General features: G+C 59.5%; 1 protein-coding gene across 8 annotated transcripts in view; it reads left to right on the top strand.

Annotated features, from left to right (window-relative positions):
* Window positions 1-1757: 1757 nt before the first annotated feature.
* The window catches only part of BEGAIN (brain enriched guanylate kinase associated), a 44233-nt gene continuing 27159 nt past the window's right edge, over window positions 1758-18831 (top strand). For 2 of the 8 annotated variants that reach the window (XM_054513882.2, XM_054513880.2), the window contains exons 1-2: window positions 17705-18137; window positions 18693-18721. In XM_054513882.2, coding sequence (XP_054369857.1) covers window positions 18117-18137; window positions 18693-18721 — 50 coding nt within the window. In that variant the 5' untranslated portion in view covers window positions 17705-18116. Of the gene's footprint in view, window positions 1838-17347; window positions 17432-17555; window positions 17680-17704; window positions 18138-18284; window positions 18722-18831 lie in introns of those variants that run through there. The other 6 variants (XM_064571568.1, XM_054513883.2, XM_064571569.1 and 3 more) reach the window with 6 other exon arrangements.

The raw sequence follows: 18831 nt of genomic DNA, 5'->3' as shown, positions 1-18831 counted from the left end.
CTCTGAGCCCAGAGGCAAAAGGGCATCCCTGATGTCCTGGGGGTTTGGAAAGCTCCCTGAACCTCCCTTCCCCTGTGTGTTATCCAAAAATGTCCCTGGGGCCTGAGGCAGAGGAGAGGGGGCTTTGCCTAGAAACCAAAGCCTCCAGTGGCTCTTGGCTGTCCCGTCTCCTTTACTTTCCTGTCTCCTGTGGATTGTTTTCCTTGCTTCCCTTGCTGCCAGCTCCTTTCCTCAGCGCTGTCCTGTGCCTGAATGTAGCAACCTACTCCCCTAATTAACTGAGTGGAGTAGAAACTGCGAAGTATATGACATATAAAATACAAGACTGACGGTGGTGACGGTTGCACAACAATGTGAGTGTGCTTCATGCCCCTGAACTATGCACTTAAAGGCAGTTATAATGGTAAAATATTACGTTATGTGTTTTTTACCACAATGAAAAAATATATAAAGTATTAATTGGCAGCATTTTTAATCTGCCATGTGCTTGGGAATGATATAAACATGTGTAAACTATGAGCCCACAGGTCCTGAGGGAGGACAGGAGTCAAGTGCACATGCTTTGTAACCTCTCTTTCCAACACGCAGGATCCTTTCTGCGCCCGCTCGCCCTCCCCCCACCCCCCGGGACGTCTTCCTGGGTTCATAGGCTAGCTGCTGCCGGGCTGGCTGGGTTGGCAGATTAGTCCCAGGGAGCTCTGATGTCCTCAGAACTGAGGCTGGTTCTTGATGAGGTTCCAGCCTGGCTTGGGCCGTCAGAATCACCCTGTCCCAATATCTCAGCGGGGGAGAGTTGAGTGGTTCATCCCACACCCTGATTTCTCCGGGCCAGGACTGCGCGAGCGTGGGGCTCTGCTGGGGGCAGGGAAGGAGGTGCTCCACCTGGAGGTTCCCGGAGCAACACTGACCCTCCAGAGGCTACGTCTCCCTTCTGAGAGCTCAGGAAGTAAGGAAGCTCCTCCCCCATCACTTGGCTACCCTGGCCCAGGTGTCTGGATTCGGCTGAGAAGGAAGGCGGGAGAGGTACCTGTGGTGACCCAAGGGACGCACTGAGGTCGGGCTGGGGGTGCGGTAGAGTAAGGGCCCGGAAAGAGGTAGCTGAGCTTGGCCGAGTCAAGCCTTTCGTTTCCCCCCCCACCCCGCCCCCACTCCCGCAGGTTCTACATTTGTAAACCGTGAACTCCAGGAGCTCAGGAATTTGGCTTCGTTCCCTGCGGCGTTCCCAGGCCTAGAGCAGGGCTGGTATACAGTAGGTGTCCAATCAATGTTGGGCACTGAGTGAATGCATGGATGAATGGGTTAGACAGGTCAGTACCTGAGGTCTCCCGGCTTTAAGGGCCCATTCACTCTTTCCCTCGGCGTTCCCCTCGTGCATTCGTTCCTCATTCATTCGTTCCTCCTGCACGCACGCCAGGCACTCATTCATTCATGCGCTCCGCCATTCATGCTCGCGCGCGTTCATTCATTCCCTGTCCCGCCGCCATTCCTTCCCCCGCTCCAGCGCCCCCCGCGGCACCCCCGCGCCCGGGGCCCGGCCCCGAGCCCCCCGAGTGCGCCCCGGCCCTGCGCGGCAGGGGGGAGCCGCTGAATCAGCCGCGGCTGCGCGGGGCCCGGGCTGGCGGGGAGCCGGGCTGGGGGCGGGGGGCGGGCGCTCCCTGCGGGAAGCCGGGGGGTGGGGGAGCCCCGGCCGCGCCGGCTCCCGGCGCGCTCGGCCTCGGTGGGGAGCGCGGCGGGACCCGAGCGCGGCGGCGGCGGCGGCGGCGGCGGCGGCGAGCGGCGCGGCTGCCCCGGGGCCATGTGGACGGGCGGCCGCCGGCCGGGCCGGCTCCGCCGGGCGGTGAGTACCTGCGAGCCGGGAGGGCGCGGCGCGGGCACCGGCGGGGGGGGGCGGGGCGGGCGCCACCCACGCCCGGGGCGGGCTCTGCTCCGCACCCCCGCTCCGGCCGGAGGGGGGGCGGGGGTGGGGGAAGCGGCTGTCCAGCCTCGTCTCCGCTGCCCGCGGCGCCCCCTCCGGTGCCGGGGCGCCAGGGCCCCGCCGCGGAGGTTTCGCTGGCCCGGGAAGGGGGTGGGGGTGGGGGGTCCGGCCGGCCACTCCTGGGAACCGGGCAGTCCCGGGGCGGGGCGGGGACTCGGCCTCCGCGCGCGGCTCTGCCCCTCCCCGCCCCCCGCCGGCCCGAGCGCCTGGGTCCGGTTTGCGGGCGGTCGTCCCCAGACCCGCGCGTCCCTGCGGCGGGCTGGAGGGTGGGGCGGGGGCCCGCGGCGAGGCCAGGGGACAGGTGGCCGGGTGCCGGCAGGCCTCGTCCTGTCCAGCGTCAGGGGGCAGGGCCCGACCTGGCTCGGGGAGGCCGCCCCAAAGGCCGAGTGGCCGGAAGGAGGCTGGACCCCAGGCCGGTTCACCGAGCGTTTGCAGTGCGTGGGCGCGCGCCAGCCCCAAAGACCCTCCGTCTCGGTCAGGACCTGCAAGGCAGGTGCTGACATGCCCCTCACTTACAAGCGAGGAAACTGAGGCCCAGGGCCGCTCAGCTGGCGCTCCCACCCTCCCAGAACCCCGGCGCGTTGGATGGGAATTTCTGCCCTAGCGCTTCCGCTTCCTGCCTGATTTGGAGGTGTTTCCTTCCTCGTCTGTGCCCCACCCCATCCCCAGTGTGGTTCCTCTGGGGCAGGAACAGCGTGGGCGACCTCCTGGAGTCTCCTGAGCAGCGGGATGGGAGCGAGTAGGCACCCAGGAGTGAGTGGGGGTGGCCGAATGAGGAGCAACTGCAAATGGGTCCTGCAGGGCCTCGGGCGCCCGCTGTGCACAGCAGGGGTCAAGGACTTGGGGCTCTGTGGGGCAGGGTCTCCCTGGGCTTGGCTCCTTCTGGGGTCCCATGCCCTCCATCTCTAGGGGCCATGGACAGATGGCTTCCCTTCACTGGGCCCCAGTTCCTCCACCCACCAGTGACAGCAAAGACCCTTTCTGTTCCCTGGGGTCCAGGGGATGTGGGAGAAAGCCCCTTGTAAACTGTGGTATGCTATCCAGCCAGGCCCCGCGTGGCCCTGCTGGCTGGGGCAAGTGGCCCATGGAGGCGGCTCTGCCTGGCATCTGTGACGTGCAGGGCGGGGAGGCAGCAGCAAGGGCCCTGGCAGCGTCCCCGAAAACCCTTAATTTTCCCGACTCTAACTATAATCAGGGCGGCACAGAAAAGCAAGCACAGTGGCAGATGCAGCTTCTTCCTGGCTGCTCAGCACAAAGATGCTGGGCGAGGGGCGGCTGTGCCTCGGTGGAGGACCCTCCTGAGCTGCAGGCTCATATTTATAGCTCTGTGCTCTGCTGATCCTCACAACCTGGAGCTGTTCGCACCTGGAATGCTGAGGGAGGAGGGTGAAGGCTGCCAGGAGCCTGTCTTATGGGATCGACTTTCCATGGGCTAAGGTGGGATGCAAGACATTTCCAGGTCTGGGTGGGAAGTGAGTCACAAGCAGTCTGTTAGATCATCTCCCATTCACTTGCAGGGACTCGGGCACAGAGTCTGGCCCACGATCCAAGCCATTTATTGAACAACTACTGTGTGCCAAACCCAGGATCAGCAGTTTCAAGCATCATCCCCACAACAGCACTCTGAAGGAGTGCCCCTGCTCCTGTAGGCACTTGATGTTGACGAATGAATGAATGAAATGGAATGAAATGAAATGAAATGAGAGTAGTCCAGGAATCCGTGTCCTGTTTTGGAGACAGTCCATAAATAGTTTCTCAAATCCCAGGAGGTGAGGTCCGAGGCTGAGTCAGAGCTGAACACGTGAGGGTAGTGGAGTGTCAGGTGCAGCATGGGTCAAGAGTTGGGGGTAAGAGGGGAGAGTACCAGGATCAGAAGAGGACATACGTCCTATTGGAGTATGGATGGAAGGATCTAAAATGGATGGACAGATGTCAACAGATGGATAGATGGATTAAGGGATGGGTGGATACAGGAATACATGCCAGGATAGATGGATACAGGCATGAGAAAATGGATGGATACTAAATGGATTAGTCAGTGCTTGGATGCTGGGACACATGGATGGGTACTCAACTGTCAATAAGATGGTGGATATAGGAATGAACTGATGGATGCAGGAAGAATGGATGGATAGGTACATGAGTGTATGTTAATGAATGCTTAGATACAGGCATGGAAGTGTGGATCAGTGCACAAATGGACACATGTCAATGGATGGATGCATCCGTGGATGGGCAGATGGATGCATGGATATGAGATACAAGTAACGAGAACTCAAGAGAGCTAAGGCCTGTGGCTGCCCTCTAGGATTCACTTTTGGTTTTTTAAAGTTTTATGTATTTATTTATTTGGGAGAGAGGGGAAGAGGGAGAAATTCTCCAAGCAGACTCCTACTGAGCTCAGAGCCCCACATGAGGCTCAGTCTCAAACTCATGAGATCAGGACCTGAGCTGAAACCAAGAGTTGGACACTTAATGGACTGAGCCACACAGGCACCCCTGGCCTCTAGAATTCTCAGGCCAGTGGGGAAATATCCAGAAGCAATGAGACAGGGTGGTTAAAAAGTACAAGTATGAGAATTCGCAGACCCTCCATGCCCTCATCCATGAAAGGGTGATAGTAATAGAAACTTCTGCAGTGGCATGAGGGAGGCCCCAGGAAGGAGACTGCGCTCCTGCCAGTGTTTATTGCAGTCCTTGGCCTAGGGCAAGCCATGGTTGTTGACCAATGACCAATGACCAATGACCTCTCCTCAGAACCCAAGTCCTTCTCTGTGAAATGGGGTAGCAAATCTTAGCTCCGAGGGTTACTGTGAGAATAAGTGTGGTGATGTCTGGAACCCTTAGTGGGTGCCCAGCATGCCCTGCCCATCCTGTATGGTCCCACCAGCACCCTATAACCAGGTCTTCCTGCTCCAGCCCAAGAGGCAATGGGAAGTTGTGTCCCTACTCCCTCCAAGCTCACAGAGGCCAGCTTCACACCCATGAGATCAAGGAGGGGCCAGGCAGTGGTGGAGGGGCTGAGGGGGTGCTGGAGAGGAAATAGGGTGAATACTTGACCTATGGGGTTCCCCTCCTGGGTCTCAATGTCAGAGCCATGGGACCTTGGACAAGTCACTTGGCCTCCCTGAGACTGCTTCTTTTAGCATGAAACTGAGTTTACAGCCATCCCACTTCACAGGGCCGGATACGGATTTGGGCCATGATGCATGTGCACGATAAGCACGGAGCTTGACACACAGTAGAGACTCAGGAGGTGGGACTGCAGCAGATGAGTCAAGAGGCAGGAGCCGCCAGCTAGGAGCTGTGGAGCCCTTTCAGGAGTGCTGAGAGGTGAGCAGGCCCAGGATGCAAGCTTCGGCAGCCGGCAGCATCCTCTCGGGCCTCGGGCCCAGGCGGCAGGGAGCCCATGGGTTGTTATGACAACGGGAACTTGTCTGATGCAGCCGGTAACTCTAGGAGAAGCTCAGAGGACCAGCTGGCCAGAGTCCCTAGAACACTCCTGTGACCACACATACACAGGGAATGGGACACATTAGAGCTCTGTGTTTTAGGCGTCCTGAGGTCCTACTAGATGCCAGGCTCTGTGATAGAGGTGCCTAATACCTGTGTTCTCACACCGCTTCCCACAACTGTCCCTGAATGGGGCATCCATCTGCATGTGACAGAGAAGGGACATGACTTGTCCACAGTCCTTTTGGGAGTGTTGGAGAGGGATTTGACCTTAGGTCTGCCACCTCCTGCTGGTGATGGTGACGGTGATGGATGTGGAGATGGTGATGGTGATGGAGATGTTGATGTTAATGTTGAGGAGATGGTGGTGGTGATGGTGATGGTGATGGAGATGTTGATGTTGAGGTGATGGAGATGGTGGTGGTGATGGAGATGGTGTTGATGGTGATGGAATTTATGATGGTAATGGAGATGGAGATGGTGAGGTAGATGGTGATGGAAATGGAGATCGTGATGATGGTGGTCATAGTGGAGAAGGGGATGGTGATGGAGATGGTGATGTGATGGAGATGGTAATGGTGATGGAGTTGGGTTATGGTGATGGTGGTGGTGATGAAAATGATGATGGTGATGAACATGGTGATGGTGATAGAGATGGTGACATGGTGATGGAGATGGTGGGGTGATGGACATGGAGATGTTGATGGTGATGGAGATGGAGTTGGTGATGGTCATGCTGGTGGAGATGGTGATGGTGGTGATGGAGATGGTGGTAGAGATGGATGGTGATGGTGATGGAGATGGAGACAGTGATGTTGACAGAGATGGTGATGGAGATGAAGTTGGTGATGGTGAAAGTGATGGAGATGGTGGTGGTGATGGTGATGGAGATGGTAATGGAGATGGTGGTGGTGAGGGTGGTGGTGATGGAACAGAGTTGCTGATGGAGATGGATGGTGATGGAGATGGAGTTGGTGATGGAGATGGTGATATTGATGGAGATGGGGATGGTAATGAGTATAGGGATGGAGTTGGTGATGGAGATGGTGATAATGATGGAGATGGTGATGGTTGATGGATATAGAGTTGGTGATGGTGATGGAGATGAAGATGATGATGGAGATGGTGATGGAGACAGAGTTGGGGATGCTGATGGAGATGGACTTGGTGATGGAGACGGAGTTGGTGATGGAGATGGTGATGGAGATGGATGGTGATGGAGATGGACTTGGTGAAGGAGACAGAGTTGGTGGTGGAGATGGATATTGATGGTGATGGTGATCGAGATTATGATGGAGATGGGGATGGTGATGGAGATGGGGATGGTGTTGGAGATGGGGATGGTGATGGTGATGGAGGTGGTGATGGAGATGGAGATCGTGATGGAGGTGGTGGTGGTGATGGAGATGGGGATAGCGTTGGTGATGGGGATGGTGATGGAGATGTGATGGTGATGGAGGTGGTGATGGAGATGGGATGGTGATGGCAATGGAGTTGGTGATGGTGATGGGGATGTGATGGAGATGGTGATGGTGATAATGATGGAGATGGTGATGGTGGTGGTGATGGAGATGTGATGGTGATGGCAATGGAGTTGGTGATGGTGATGGAGATGGTGATGGAGATGGAGATGGTGATGGTCATGGAGATGGTCACAGAGATGGTCATGGGGCAGGGGCTGGACAGCTGCTGCCAAGGGGGCTATCCAGGTATCAAGGAGTGGCTATCAGGGGACTGCAAGGCTGGAAGGATGCTTGGCTTTCTAAGAGCCTGAGATCCCTGCTCCCCCCTGTTCTCCTCCCCAGTTCTCAGCCCAGAAAGGGTCCACTTCAGAACTACTTATTGAGCACTTACTATGTGCCTAGGCCTGTGTAGAGAGTGAGGACAGAGAAAAGCTTGCATTCCTGGGGACACAGAGAATAAACAAATGATTGCACATGTACCCTTTGCAGTTGGGGGCTGTGCTATGAGAAGAGCAGGGTTGACAAGAGGCTGTTGCAAGGGGACCTGATCTGATCTGGGGGCTGCAAGGGACAGGCTGTTGACTCGGGCCCTGAAGTTAAATGGGAGTTAGGTGAGGAGACAGAGGGAAAGAGAGAGGGAAGGAGAGTGATTCTGGCGGGGAGAACAGCACATGCAAAGGCCCTGAGACTAGATAGAGCTTAGCATTGTCAGGAACTTGATGGAGGTTCCAGGGGGCCCTTCAGGGTAGAGAAGACACCTCGGTATCTCTAGAGAAGACACTGGGCTGGCAGGGCCTTGCAGGGCATATGATCATGTGACATTGTCTGGTTATCTGGTCTGTTAATTTTAAAGTTCATACTGGTATGTTTGTGGGAAGGACCAAGCTGGACCAGCATAGGGTCAGGGGCCCCAGGGAAGGGTAATTGCAGGTGTACAGGTGAGACATGGTGGCACCTGGGACCAGCAAGGTGATGTTGGGGATAGAGGGATGTCATGAGGTCTGAGAGAAGCTGAATTGCCAGGGCCTGCTGGTTGGTGGGGGAGGGAGAGGAGAGGAAGAAGGAGGGGTCCAGGCAGCTCCTGTGGAGCTGAGCTCATGGATTTGTTCAGACATTCAGTCACAGATGCTGTGGGGGCAATCAGAGAGGTGTCTAATTGAGTCCAGAAAAGAAGGAGTCCCTAGCACTTGATATGAGACATCTAGGCACCACCAGGTGGGCAGGGGCCCCAGGTTCACACCCATGAGTTGGGACTGCCAAGGAGAGTCAAGGCCATGCTCTGAGCAGCACCAGAAGCCCAGGTGGTGGTAGTGGCCAGGCGTTGGCCAGCCAAGGGCCTGGGGCAGCCAGCCAAGGGCCTGGGGCTGCCACCCCCCAGTGAGACTTCCTTTGACTCATGCAGGTGCATCCCAGGAAGGAGTCCTGCCTCCTATCTTCCTGAGATGCCGGAGGCAGGCGCATCTCCCTCCACACAAAGGAGAAAGTGCCTAGGCCTGGCTCTGGCCTTTCCTCTGGGTTAATCTCCTCCATTCTACTCCCCATTTAATTACACCCTGGGGCCCCATGAGCCAAAGGCTCTTCCCTCATTGCATTATCAACCACTATTCCTTGCCTTATCCCCTGTGTATTGTTGAGGAATTGCACACAGCTGCTAGTGACAGAAACTGGAAGTAACTACAGCTCACATAGACAGGGGGTTATTTCTCTCAAGTTAAAGCACCAAAGGCAGGTGATCCAGAGCTGATGTGATGACTCAGTAACCATCAGGAACTCAGGTTCCTTTTGTCTTTCTGCTCTTCCGTCCTTTATATATGGGTTCTGCCACAAGTTTGCCTCATGGTGCAATGTAGCTGCAATAGCTCCAACCATCACTTCCATGTCACAGTTAAGAAGCAGGAGGGTGGGGTGTGGGAGCAAAAGAAGCACATGCAAGCTGTCTGATCCCTTTTAAGGAGCTCTGCCTGCAGTCACACCCAATAACTTCTGTTTATAACTCCTTGACTACTCTTGGCTGCAAAGGAGCCTGAGAAATGCAGGCTTTTAGCTGAGTATCTTGCTTCCGGAATAAAATGAGTTCTTTACTAAGGATGAATAAGAGAACAGTAGGCAACCAGCAGTCTCCACCATTCCCTCCCATTTGGCCAGGTCAATGATGTTCTGATTTCCCCTTCTTCAGGCCCTGTGCTCACCCTGTCGTGGCAGTTGTCACAGCTGTCTCTGTGCTGCCTGTCTCTCCATCTCCATGCACCCAACACCACACGGGCCAGAGGAGATGAAGAGACATGAGTGGTGTGCTTGAGGCCCCGCCCCACCCCGTACACAGCAGGTGCTCATTCAGTGCAGGCTTCCTCCCCAGACAGACACAGAGCTCAGGACATGACCTTCTCTGTAACACTTTCTAAGCCCTGAAGCCCAGCTCCCACTTAGTGAGAATCAATTTAGGGGGTGGGAGCCCCCCTGCCACGTGCCCTCTGGATCGATGGGCAGGCAGGCATTCAGCTGATCACTCTGGCCAATGAGGGACGGATGGCCCTGAACGCCCCCCAAGAGGGTGTGGGGATCCCAGTCCCATGGGAGGAGAGAAGTGGGGGTCCACGAGGTACCTGGAGAGGCTTGACCTTGGACTGACTAAGCAGGATGTTCTCGGGGGCCGACTCCCAGGCATGGGGCCCGGACCCTGGCAGCCCCGGGCAAGATGGCCACAGCTCCTTCTTAGAGCCCCAGGCCGAAGTCCCTAGGAAGGAAGCATGCAGAGAGGACCTTCAAAGCCGCAAACCAAGTCCCACTCAGGGCCGGAGCCCCGAGGGCCAGACATGCTGCCCCAGCTGGGCGGCACGGCCGGGCCAGGAAGAAACACAGGCATCAGCCGGCCTGCAGTCCACCCCAGAGCCCCTGACGGCCAGAGGCCCCCTTGCCCGGCTGGGCCGCCGACGGGAGGCCAGGCTGCCCTTCTCCAGGTTCCTGGATGAAGTCACTGTGCGAGTGCTCGACCCCGGGACCCTGGAGGCCTTCCGGGGGCCCAGAGGCCGCAGCCCGGAGCCCTCCCCGGGGGAGCAAGGCCCAGGCCCTGCCCAGGAGCCCCTCACAGGGGCTGCAGCCCCAGAGAAGACCCTGGCCTTGAACCCTCCGCTGTCCTCAGCTGAGGCTGCCGGCAGAGCGGGTTCGGGCCAGGCCGTGGAGACTAGTGGTTCTCGAATAGGCAGCGGCAAGCATGGAGACCAAGCTGCCTCCCCCCGGAAGCCTCCAAGCCGGGTGAGTCTCAGCCTCAGCCCATCCTCCAGCCGGCAGCTAGGCAGAGGTCTGCTGTGGTCCCCTCCCTCCTTCTTCCATGCGTCCTTTCTCCGTGAGTCCTTGTGACCCCCTCCGAGTTCCCTCCTCACACCCCTTTGAGCATATCTGTAATAGGCAAGACCTTAAGAACCAAAAGAATGAATCTCTAAGGTGAAATTTCTGGCTTGGGGCAGGCAGAATAGTTCTGACCCGAGTGCGCATGAGTTTTTGACTCCGTGTTTTACCACAGGATTTCATATGATTATCCCTTTGAATGTTTGAACCTCAGACCCCTCCATGTGAGGTAGTATGTCACTGTCCTATTGGGCAGACAGATGGATCTGTGTCCTTCACTAATTCCCCCATTTTACAGAATTGGAAACTGAGGCTCTGAGGGGATGCCGCTTGCCCCAGGTCACATGGGGGGAGGAGTCTGGGCTAGGACCGAGGTCTTCAAATCTCAGAGCAGGTGTCTTTCTCAGCATCTCTGCACCCACGCCCCTGGGCACACAGACACCTTGGCCTCACCGATGGGCAGCAAGACCCAGGGACCTGGGTGTGCAGAGCCGCACCCCCACCTTGGTGCTGACCTCTGTCTCCCAAACCATCTGTGTCCCCTGGGGCCAGGATGGGGCTTTATGGGCTCTTGAGGACATAGCCCCATCAGGACTTCTCCAGGCACAGGACCGAGGTGGGGGCCGCAGGGCCAGGTTGGCAGAGCTCGTGACCAGGACCCTCCCAGGATGGCTTCCCTACAGGGAGAGGTTGTTTTAAAGACAAAATTCTGGGTGTTGTTCTAACTCGTGATCCCAAGCACCCCTGGGAGGTTGGTGCTGCTCCCAATGTCCAGAGGAGGAAACTGAGTCTCGGGTCATGGCAGAGGAGCCAGGGTTGGACCCAGGCAGTCATAACCTCTCCCTCTGCCCCCCTGCTCCTCGCTCTTCCCCCCCCCCCCCCCCGGGGACCTGCCTCATTCTCCAGGGCGAGCCGGGAGCAGTATGGCCAGTTAGGCAGCCTTCCCCTGCGGCTCAGCCCCGGAGTCCTCAGCTTCGGGTAGACTCGGTGCAAGGATCCTCTGCGGGTGATCTGGACAGGTCACCCACCCCCTCTGGGCTTCGGTTTTCCTGGTCATGAAGAAAAGGCAGGAATGATCATGATCCTTCTTTTGCCTTGTCACAGGGAACGCACCCAACAGGTGCCCTCCTCCACAAGGGCCTGGCCCTGTGGGACCCCCACCTGTATGCCACTCAGTCCTGCACATGGCGCAGCCCTCACTCTGGGGACACTGGGCCCTGGGGGAGCCCCATGACACCCAGGCCTCTGGAGGATTCCGCGTCTCAAGGCTCCTTGCACGTGCCTCCCAGGACCGCCAGGCAGCACAGGGCTGCAGGGACCCGACGGGGCCCAGCAGTGGGTGCCTGGGGGCAGGGCTCCGTCCTGAGGCCTGGGGAGTGTCCTTTCCCAGGGAGGGGGCGGGGGGCATCAGCCCTACACACTCTGCACCCCCAGGGCCAATAAGGCATGATGAGCATCTGCTCCGGGTCCCCTCTGCTCCAGCCTCACATCAAATACTCAAAATAGGTGGGTCCGAGAGACACCGGGATCAGGCCTGTTTCACAGACCAGGAGCAGACTCAGAGAACAGCGGAGGCCTCCATGTCCGTACCGGTGTGTGGTGGCAGGAGAGTTAGAGGTCATGGGTAAAGATGCCTGGCACACAGTAGAGGTTCAGTCCCTGGCATGATGATAGTGATGAAGGTCATGATGGTGGTCCTTCGGCTGTGTGTCTCTGCCCTCCCAGCATGGACAGGCCTGTGTCCCCAGAACTCCCCCCAGGCTGGGGGTGGAGCTTTAGGGTCGCAGGGCAGACCCCTGGCCTCCAGTCCTTGACCTGAAAGCCCTTTTTTGAAGATAATGCCTGGAGTTTCACCATTAACACCTTGGGGGGGGGGGGGGCAGCTACAAACCAGGGGAGGGACCTAGATTTTAGTCCAGGCTTTGTCCCATCTGGCTGAGTGGCCATGGGTGACCCTGGTCCTCCCCTTCATTGTCTAGTGAACATGAAGCCACAAAAAAGGCAGGCCTCTGAGACCTCCAGCTCTCACTGCCCACAGGCCTGAATGACAGTATGAATGACATGAGCCAGCCAATTCCTGAGGTCAGAAGAAGGGAGCGGGAGGGCCAGGGCCAGGGTCATGGAAGGAGAAGCAGGCTGGGGGCTCTGAGGTTGCCCAGGTGGGGTTGTGACAAGACTCCTGATGCCAGGCCTGGGGGTCCCCAGATCCTGTCCCAGGGGCTTTCCCACTGAGTGACCCCGACAGTCACTCCACCTTCCAGGCCTCAGTCTCCCCAAGTCTAGCTAAGCTGTCAGGTGAGTTAGGTGTGGACAATGCCTCTCCCCAGTGGGGGCCCCCCGAGGTGCCTCTGAGGGGGGGCAGCTGCTTCCCAGCTCCCCAACTGTTGCCACGTGGGAATGTGGGCCGGAGTTGCCAGATCTTGCAAATTTTCAGTAGAAGCCAAAAATATGGAATTTAAAATGTAAACTCTCCCAATTTTTAAATGTTGGCTCAAATGTTTTTAAAAAAATTTTTAAAACCTCTTGCAGGCCAAATACAACATGCTGGCAAGCCAGATTTAGCTCTGGAGGCCAGCTTGCAGTCGCACTCAGCTGGGAACCCGAGGCCCTGCCTGAGGCTACTCATGGAGCCCGGATAGGGGCGGGCAGGGTGGGGAGTGAGACTCGGCCAGGCCTCTGGAATCCCAGGGAGAAGGACACTCCTGGCCCCATCCGGGGACCGCAGTGCCAAGCCAGGGCCTGTGTTCAGCTCCCCAACTTGCTGGAGGGACCTTGGGCAAGCGCTCACCCTCTCGCCTCCATCGAGTAGGGACGGGAGAGCACACAGCTCCCCTTGGTCCTGCAGCGAAGGTATGGGCAGGTGACCTGCTGTGTGCCCAGCACAGGCCAGCCCCGTGAGGGATGCTGAGGGACGCGAAGCCAGCTTCTTACTCAGGGCACAGTCTGTGAGTGCTGGTCTCCCCCCTGCTCCTGGAAAATCCCGTTCTCGTCCTACCTCCCTTCGCTCCTTTTCAGTGTCCTTGGAGGGCTCCGTCCCTCCCAGCACCCTGAAGTAGCACCTCTGCGCCCCACACTCACTCCCTTGGTGCTCCTCCAGTCCTGTGACTTTTAGTGCTGCGTCTACACGGGCCGATCCCAGATTCACATCTCCTGGACCTGTGCACCCGCCCCCTTGGCCGTGTCCCTACTGGGACGTCTGTCACCTCTGGACCTGAGCCCCGATCTTCTCCCCACCGCCTTCCAGCGGCGAGCACCTCTCCCACCTGCACCCTGGCCCCACAGGCCTGGATTGGGGCTGGCGCCCCCGGCTGGACACCGGGGGCCCTGCACTCACCCTTCAGCGTGTCCCCCGCGCTGCGGTGCCAGGGACAGTCCTCTGTTTGGCCCTGCGGGGCTCCCGCCCCACTCAGGACAGAAGCCCAAGTCCTTACCGTGGCCCGTGACACACATCCCTGCTCCCCACGGGTGACCAGATGCTCCCAGACCCACCAGGCCCCCCACGCCCAGAGCCTGCTGCTCCCACCAACTCGCCGTCGTTGCTCGCCCTTCATCTTGACCTCCCTGTGGCCAGTTCCAGCCCCAGCCTTCCCTCCCTCACATCAGACACGGGGGCAGCGGGGGCAATGTGCTGACATCCCGTCTAATCGGAGGTATCTGCACCATCAGGGCGCAAAGCTCCTCAGGCTCCTTCCCTGCTGAGTCCCCTAGAACAGGGCACACAGTCCATGTTTGTTGAATGAAGGCAAGAAGACATCCTCGAAGGCTGTCCACCCCAGATGATTAAATTTAAAAGGCCGGCTCTCCAGAGGAGCTCTAGCCCCAAGACAGTCCCTTACACATGGCTACCTTGTCAGTCGCAATGTCCTTTAAAACTTTTCCATGCTCCCTAGATGAGGGATTGAGCTCAGAGAGGTTGAGAGACTTGCCAGAGGTCACACAGCTGTGTAGGAGGCCTGAGTCTTCATCAGCAGGAGGTGGGTGACCCCCGTGGTAGCCACGCCTGGGATTCGAGCCCCCCGTGTCCCCTCCACATTGTTCAGCTTGTTTCCTCTCCTGGAGATGGAAGCCGGGGAGCAAGATAAGGGGGAAACTGAGGAAGTCAGAGCCCCGAGTGGATTTACGGAGACCCCAGGAGTGGAGCACTAGGGTCGGGGTCTGAGAGGTCAGTCCCCGGCCCCAAGGGAGGGCAGGGACTGGCCCAGGGTCACATGGTGAGGCAGAGCTGGGACCAGAAGCCAGTCTTCCTGTGTCCCAGACCTGGCTCTCAGCACCAAGCAGGCCCGTTCCCAGACAGGGGCTCTCATTCCTTCTCTCTGTAGTTGGGAAACAGAAGGACTTGGAGTGGAATGGGCAGCAGTGCAACCCGGCCAGATGGTCCAGCGGAGGAGTCACTGGCTGGCGGGGGGGAGGGGGGCGGATGGAGCGGGAGGACCCACAGCCTCAGAGGAGCTCCCTGAGCAGGACTCTGCATATGTGCCGTTGGGCTCAGGGGCCACTCAGCTGGGGGAGGGGCATGGGGAGGTGAGTGAGTGATAGGAGCCAGGAGGGCAGGAAGGTGCTCAGGGTGGAGAGCAGGTGCCTCTGGCTGGGGAGAAGGCCAACTGCAATGGTTCTGGTGTCACCACTTGCCATTGAAGGCCCTCTGTGCCAGGCCCTGGGGATAGAGACACAGTGGCAGAAACTGAGGGCCCTGCAGTCGGGGTGTCGTTTATAGGGCAGGGGCCGGGCGGGAGGCAAATGCCCAAGGAGGCGTCCAAAGAGACTGGCGAGATGAGAAGTCTTTTGGTGGGCAAGGAGCTACTTCAGATGGGTCGTCAGAGAAGGAAGGCACTGGCCACACGAGATCTGGGGCAGAGCGTTCCAGGTGCAGGGAAGAAGTGCAAAGGCCCTGAGGCAGGAGCCAGCTGGGTGAGCTTGGGACCAGCAAGGAGGCCAGTGTGGCCGCTGTGTGCCAAGTGAGGGGCAGGTTGGAGGTGAGGCTGGAGGGTTAGGCAGACTTGCCTCCCTCCATCGCCTCTTGGGAGTGTTTCCTGTGTGCCAGTCTCCAGGTGCCACTAGGAGGATGGCATTCAGGGACAAAGACAGAGAGCAGGTGGGCTGAGGCAAGGGGCCAACAAGCAAGGCTCACGGGATGTTTTAGGGAAATAAAGGTGGCTGATGGGCTGGACCACCAGGAGCGGACAAGGTCACAGTGTGTTGCAGGAAGAGGCGTGGGGCCATGAGTATGGGAGTCCCCAGAGAAGAGCGCTGGGATCCCACTTGCCTGCAGGTCCCCGGAGGGGCCAGAGGGGCCCTGAGGGTATTTCCTGCCCCATCATTTCACGCTGAGGACTCTGGACGTCCCACAGGCCCCTCATATTCATGGTCCCCAACCATCCCTGCCCTCCTCCTATAATGGAGGCACCACCTCCGGCCCGAGACCCGGGCAGTGCCCCCTTTCTCCTCTATCCAGCCCACCAGGCAGGCCCTGGCTTACTTTAGTTGACTTTGAATAAGCCCATTTCAGGCTCTGGTCTTGTTTTTCTTGTCCGTAAAAGGGGCATCTCAGGAATATTCCCAAATCTTGTGCTTATTAGCAGTGTCAACACGTGAACCTGGGGCTCTGGCCCTAACACCAAGACCATTGCCAAAAGCATAGCACCTCCTCACAGGGCTAGCCTCACTGCTCACCCTGCTCCCCAGCCACATACAGCTGTAAATGCTCATCACATGTGCATCCAGAGCTGTGTCCAGGCTCCCGAACCCTGGGTGAGGTGCTAGGCTAGCCCTGGGACATGGCAGGGAAAGGCCCTGCCCCAGGGATTATGCATTTGGTATGGAGACCTAAACCAAACAACTCCACTGGGTCTCCATGGAGGGCTGCCTGGAGGAGGCGACCTTTAAGGATGAGGGCACAGGCAGTGGGTCTGGGGAGAATTTGAGACATCGTGGAAAGGTCAGAGCCAGGCTTCGGGGTCTGGAGTAGCGGAGTGAAGGAAGGGGGTCCAAGGTGCCAGGGCTAGAGCCCCTCTCCTTCCCCTCAGCCTGCCTGCCCTGCCCGCCCCCACCCCCACCACCAGGGCAACTCAGTGGCCTCCCCTGACATTCCTTCTTGGGGGCGAAATTCCCAGACAGACTTTTTAGAAGAGCTGAAACACTCAATATACATAATTAATGCTCAATTTTTAAAATTAAATTTTAATACATTCTTATTAATTTTAGACAAACTTCCTGGCAGGTCATTCACTGTGAGTGATTGAGACAACTGGAGACATATGAGGGGTGTCCTTAGCCTTTTGGGGGGAAAAGGCCTCTCTCTGAGGGCTGGGTTCCAGGCCCTGCTGGGCTCAGCTCTGGCCTTTGCTTTCCTTGTCTGTAAATTGGGGGTGACTGCTTCCCTGCTGAGCTGTCCCGGAGGAGCCATGGAGCCTCGAACGTGTAAGGCTAAGGCATGGGGATGGTGTATGTTGGGGGGGGGTACTGCCAGTATTTATCCTTGCCATTCTGCTGAGGGGGGCTCCCAGGAAAGAGCAGGGGTGTCCTTTCTCAACCATTAGCCCCCAGAGGGCAGGGCTCACCTCATTGGCTTCCCCCTCCCACCGCAAGAACTTATCCCAGAGCTAAGGAATGTGTGAGAAAGCGTTGGTGGACGGAGGAACACTTGGACTTTTGGGGTTGGGTATGAACCTGGTTGGAGCTGACCCTGAGAAAGCACGGCTCCTCCCACCCTGCGCGGGGCCCTGTGGAGGCCAGGCCTGCCGGGTGCTGGGGGTGCCCTGGTGAGGGGACAGGGCTCCCGCCTGGAACTCACAGCCAGAGAAGAGGCAGGAAAAGACAAGCCACAGTGGTGTAGGATCTAGGCATGCACTGTCCGTATTTATTGAGCGCCTGCTGTATGCTGGGATTAGTGTGCGGAGCTCGGTGATGGGGACCTGGGAAAGTGGGCCTGGGGTGGATATAGGGAGTTTTCGGGGGAGGCACTGGCCTGGCGGCCAATTCTTTGTCTTTAGGGGAGGAGGGTATTTAGAGGGGGTCTGGGCTCGTGGTCTCCCAACAACTTTTAGAGTGAGTGTTGCGTCTGGCGGCCAATCCGGGCCCCCGGTGGATCCTTCCTTCTCAAATTCCTTCCCGCACCCAGCCCCTCCGCAGCCCGCGGGTGCTGAAGGGCAGCAGAGCGCTTCGTCCGCCTCCCCCTGCCCCCAACCCCCGCTCGCAGGTGAGGAAACAGGCCCGCGGAGTCCCGGGAGGGCCTGCCCCAGCACCCGGGGAGTTGGCGGCCGAGCCTGGCCGAGGCCCCCGGGCCGGGCCTCCTAGCTCGGCGCTGTTGGCCGGGCTGCGCCCTCGCCCGGCGGGGCGGTGGGGGAGGCGGCGTGGGGCCCGGACCGGAGCGGAGCGCGCTCCCGGCGGACGCGGCGGCGGCGCCCGGAGCGAGGGGCCGGGATGGGCAGTCATCAGTCTTCCCAGGTGTGTCGCGTGGTCCCTGGGCTCAGGCCCCCGTCCCCCTTTAGTGCCAGTCGTGGCACGGAAAGACGGGGGGAAAGCCCCCGGGAGCGGCCTCTCCCGGGCGATGGAGAGCCCGCCCCGCGCCCCCCGCTCCGCGCAGGAAGTGCGATCCCGCCCGGGCCGCTCGCGGTCCCCACGGTTCGCCGGCGCCCGCAGGGTTAACGGCAGCGGGTGGGTCTCCCCGCCCGGCGCGCGGAGGGGCTGCCCGGCTGTGCGGGGCTAGGCAGGGAGGGTCTCCTAGCCGCGCGCGGGCGGGTCTGCGCAAGCCCGGCAGGGAGCCCCGCCGGCGAGCCGGGCGCGCAAGGGTTAATCCCTCGGGCCCGGGAGGGGCGAGCCAGGCCCGGAACCCCAGAATCTGAGGGCAGCGGGGTCTCTGATTGAGGAGTCTGAGGTCCCAAATGCCATCACCCTCGGATCGTGTGAGTGTCGTGTTCTGCAATCCCGTATGGCTCCCAATTCCCGGATTCGAACATTCTCCGACTAGGAGATTCTGCGATTCCGGGCTCGGCTTCCTCCGGGAGGGAGCGCGGAGCTGGAAGGGTTAACGGGCGGGGCGGGGCGGGGGGGGGTGCGGTGAGCGGCGGGGGCCGCGGCCGCGGGAGAGTTAACGGGGCCCGGTCGGGTCCCCCTTCTTCGGGCGAGACCGGGATCGCCCCGGGCCGTGCCATCCCGAGTCCCCGGGCCGGTCCCCGCTTCTCCCCTCCCCCCGGGGGGGCGTAACTCGGTGCTGGGGAGCGCGGCGGCCCGGGCGGGCTCACCTGTTACTCGGCCGCGGCCCGGCGCACCCCCCGGAGTCTGGGGGACCGCGGCCGGGGGCAGGGGCTGGGGGCGCGCGGGCCGGGCTTGCCGCCGACAGAGCCGCGCGGGGCGCCCCGCCGCCGCGCCCGCCCGTGCCCGCTGTGCCCGGCTCCGCCCGGCGCGGCCGCGGAGCGCACGCCTCCTGCCTGCTGACCCTCTCGTTTGGTTTCTCGCAGGCCTCTGCCGCAGACATGGAGAAACTCAGGTGAGTGCAGCGGCTCGCGGGGCCGGCTCGGGGAGGGGGCGCTCGGGAGGGCGGCGGGGAGGGCTCCGCCCGGGCGCAGCCACGGGGCCCGGGCCGCCTCGGCGGGGCTG

This window comes from Mirounga angustirostris, unplaced genomic scaffold (assembly GCF_029215605.1).
Source record: "Mirounga angustirostris isolate CCGP_5_RB_7025 unplaced genomic scaffold, mMirAng1.0.hap1 SCAF_9, whole genome shotgun sequence".
NCBI lineage: Eukaryota > Metazoa > Chordata > Mammalia > Carnivora > Phocidae > Mirounga > Mirounga angustirostris.
Note: the sequence above shows the minus strand (reverse complement) of the source record. Positions and strands in the feature narration are given on the sequence as shown.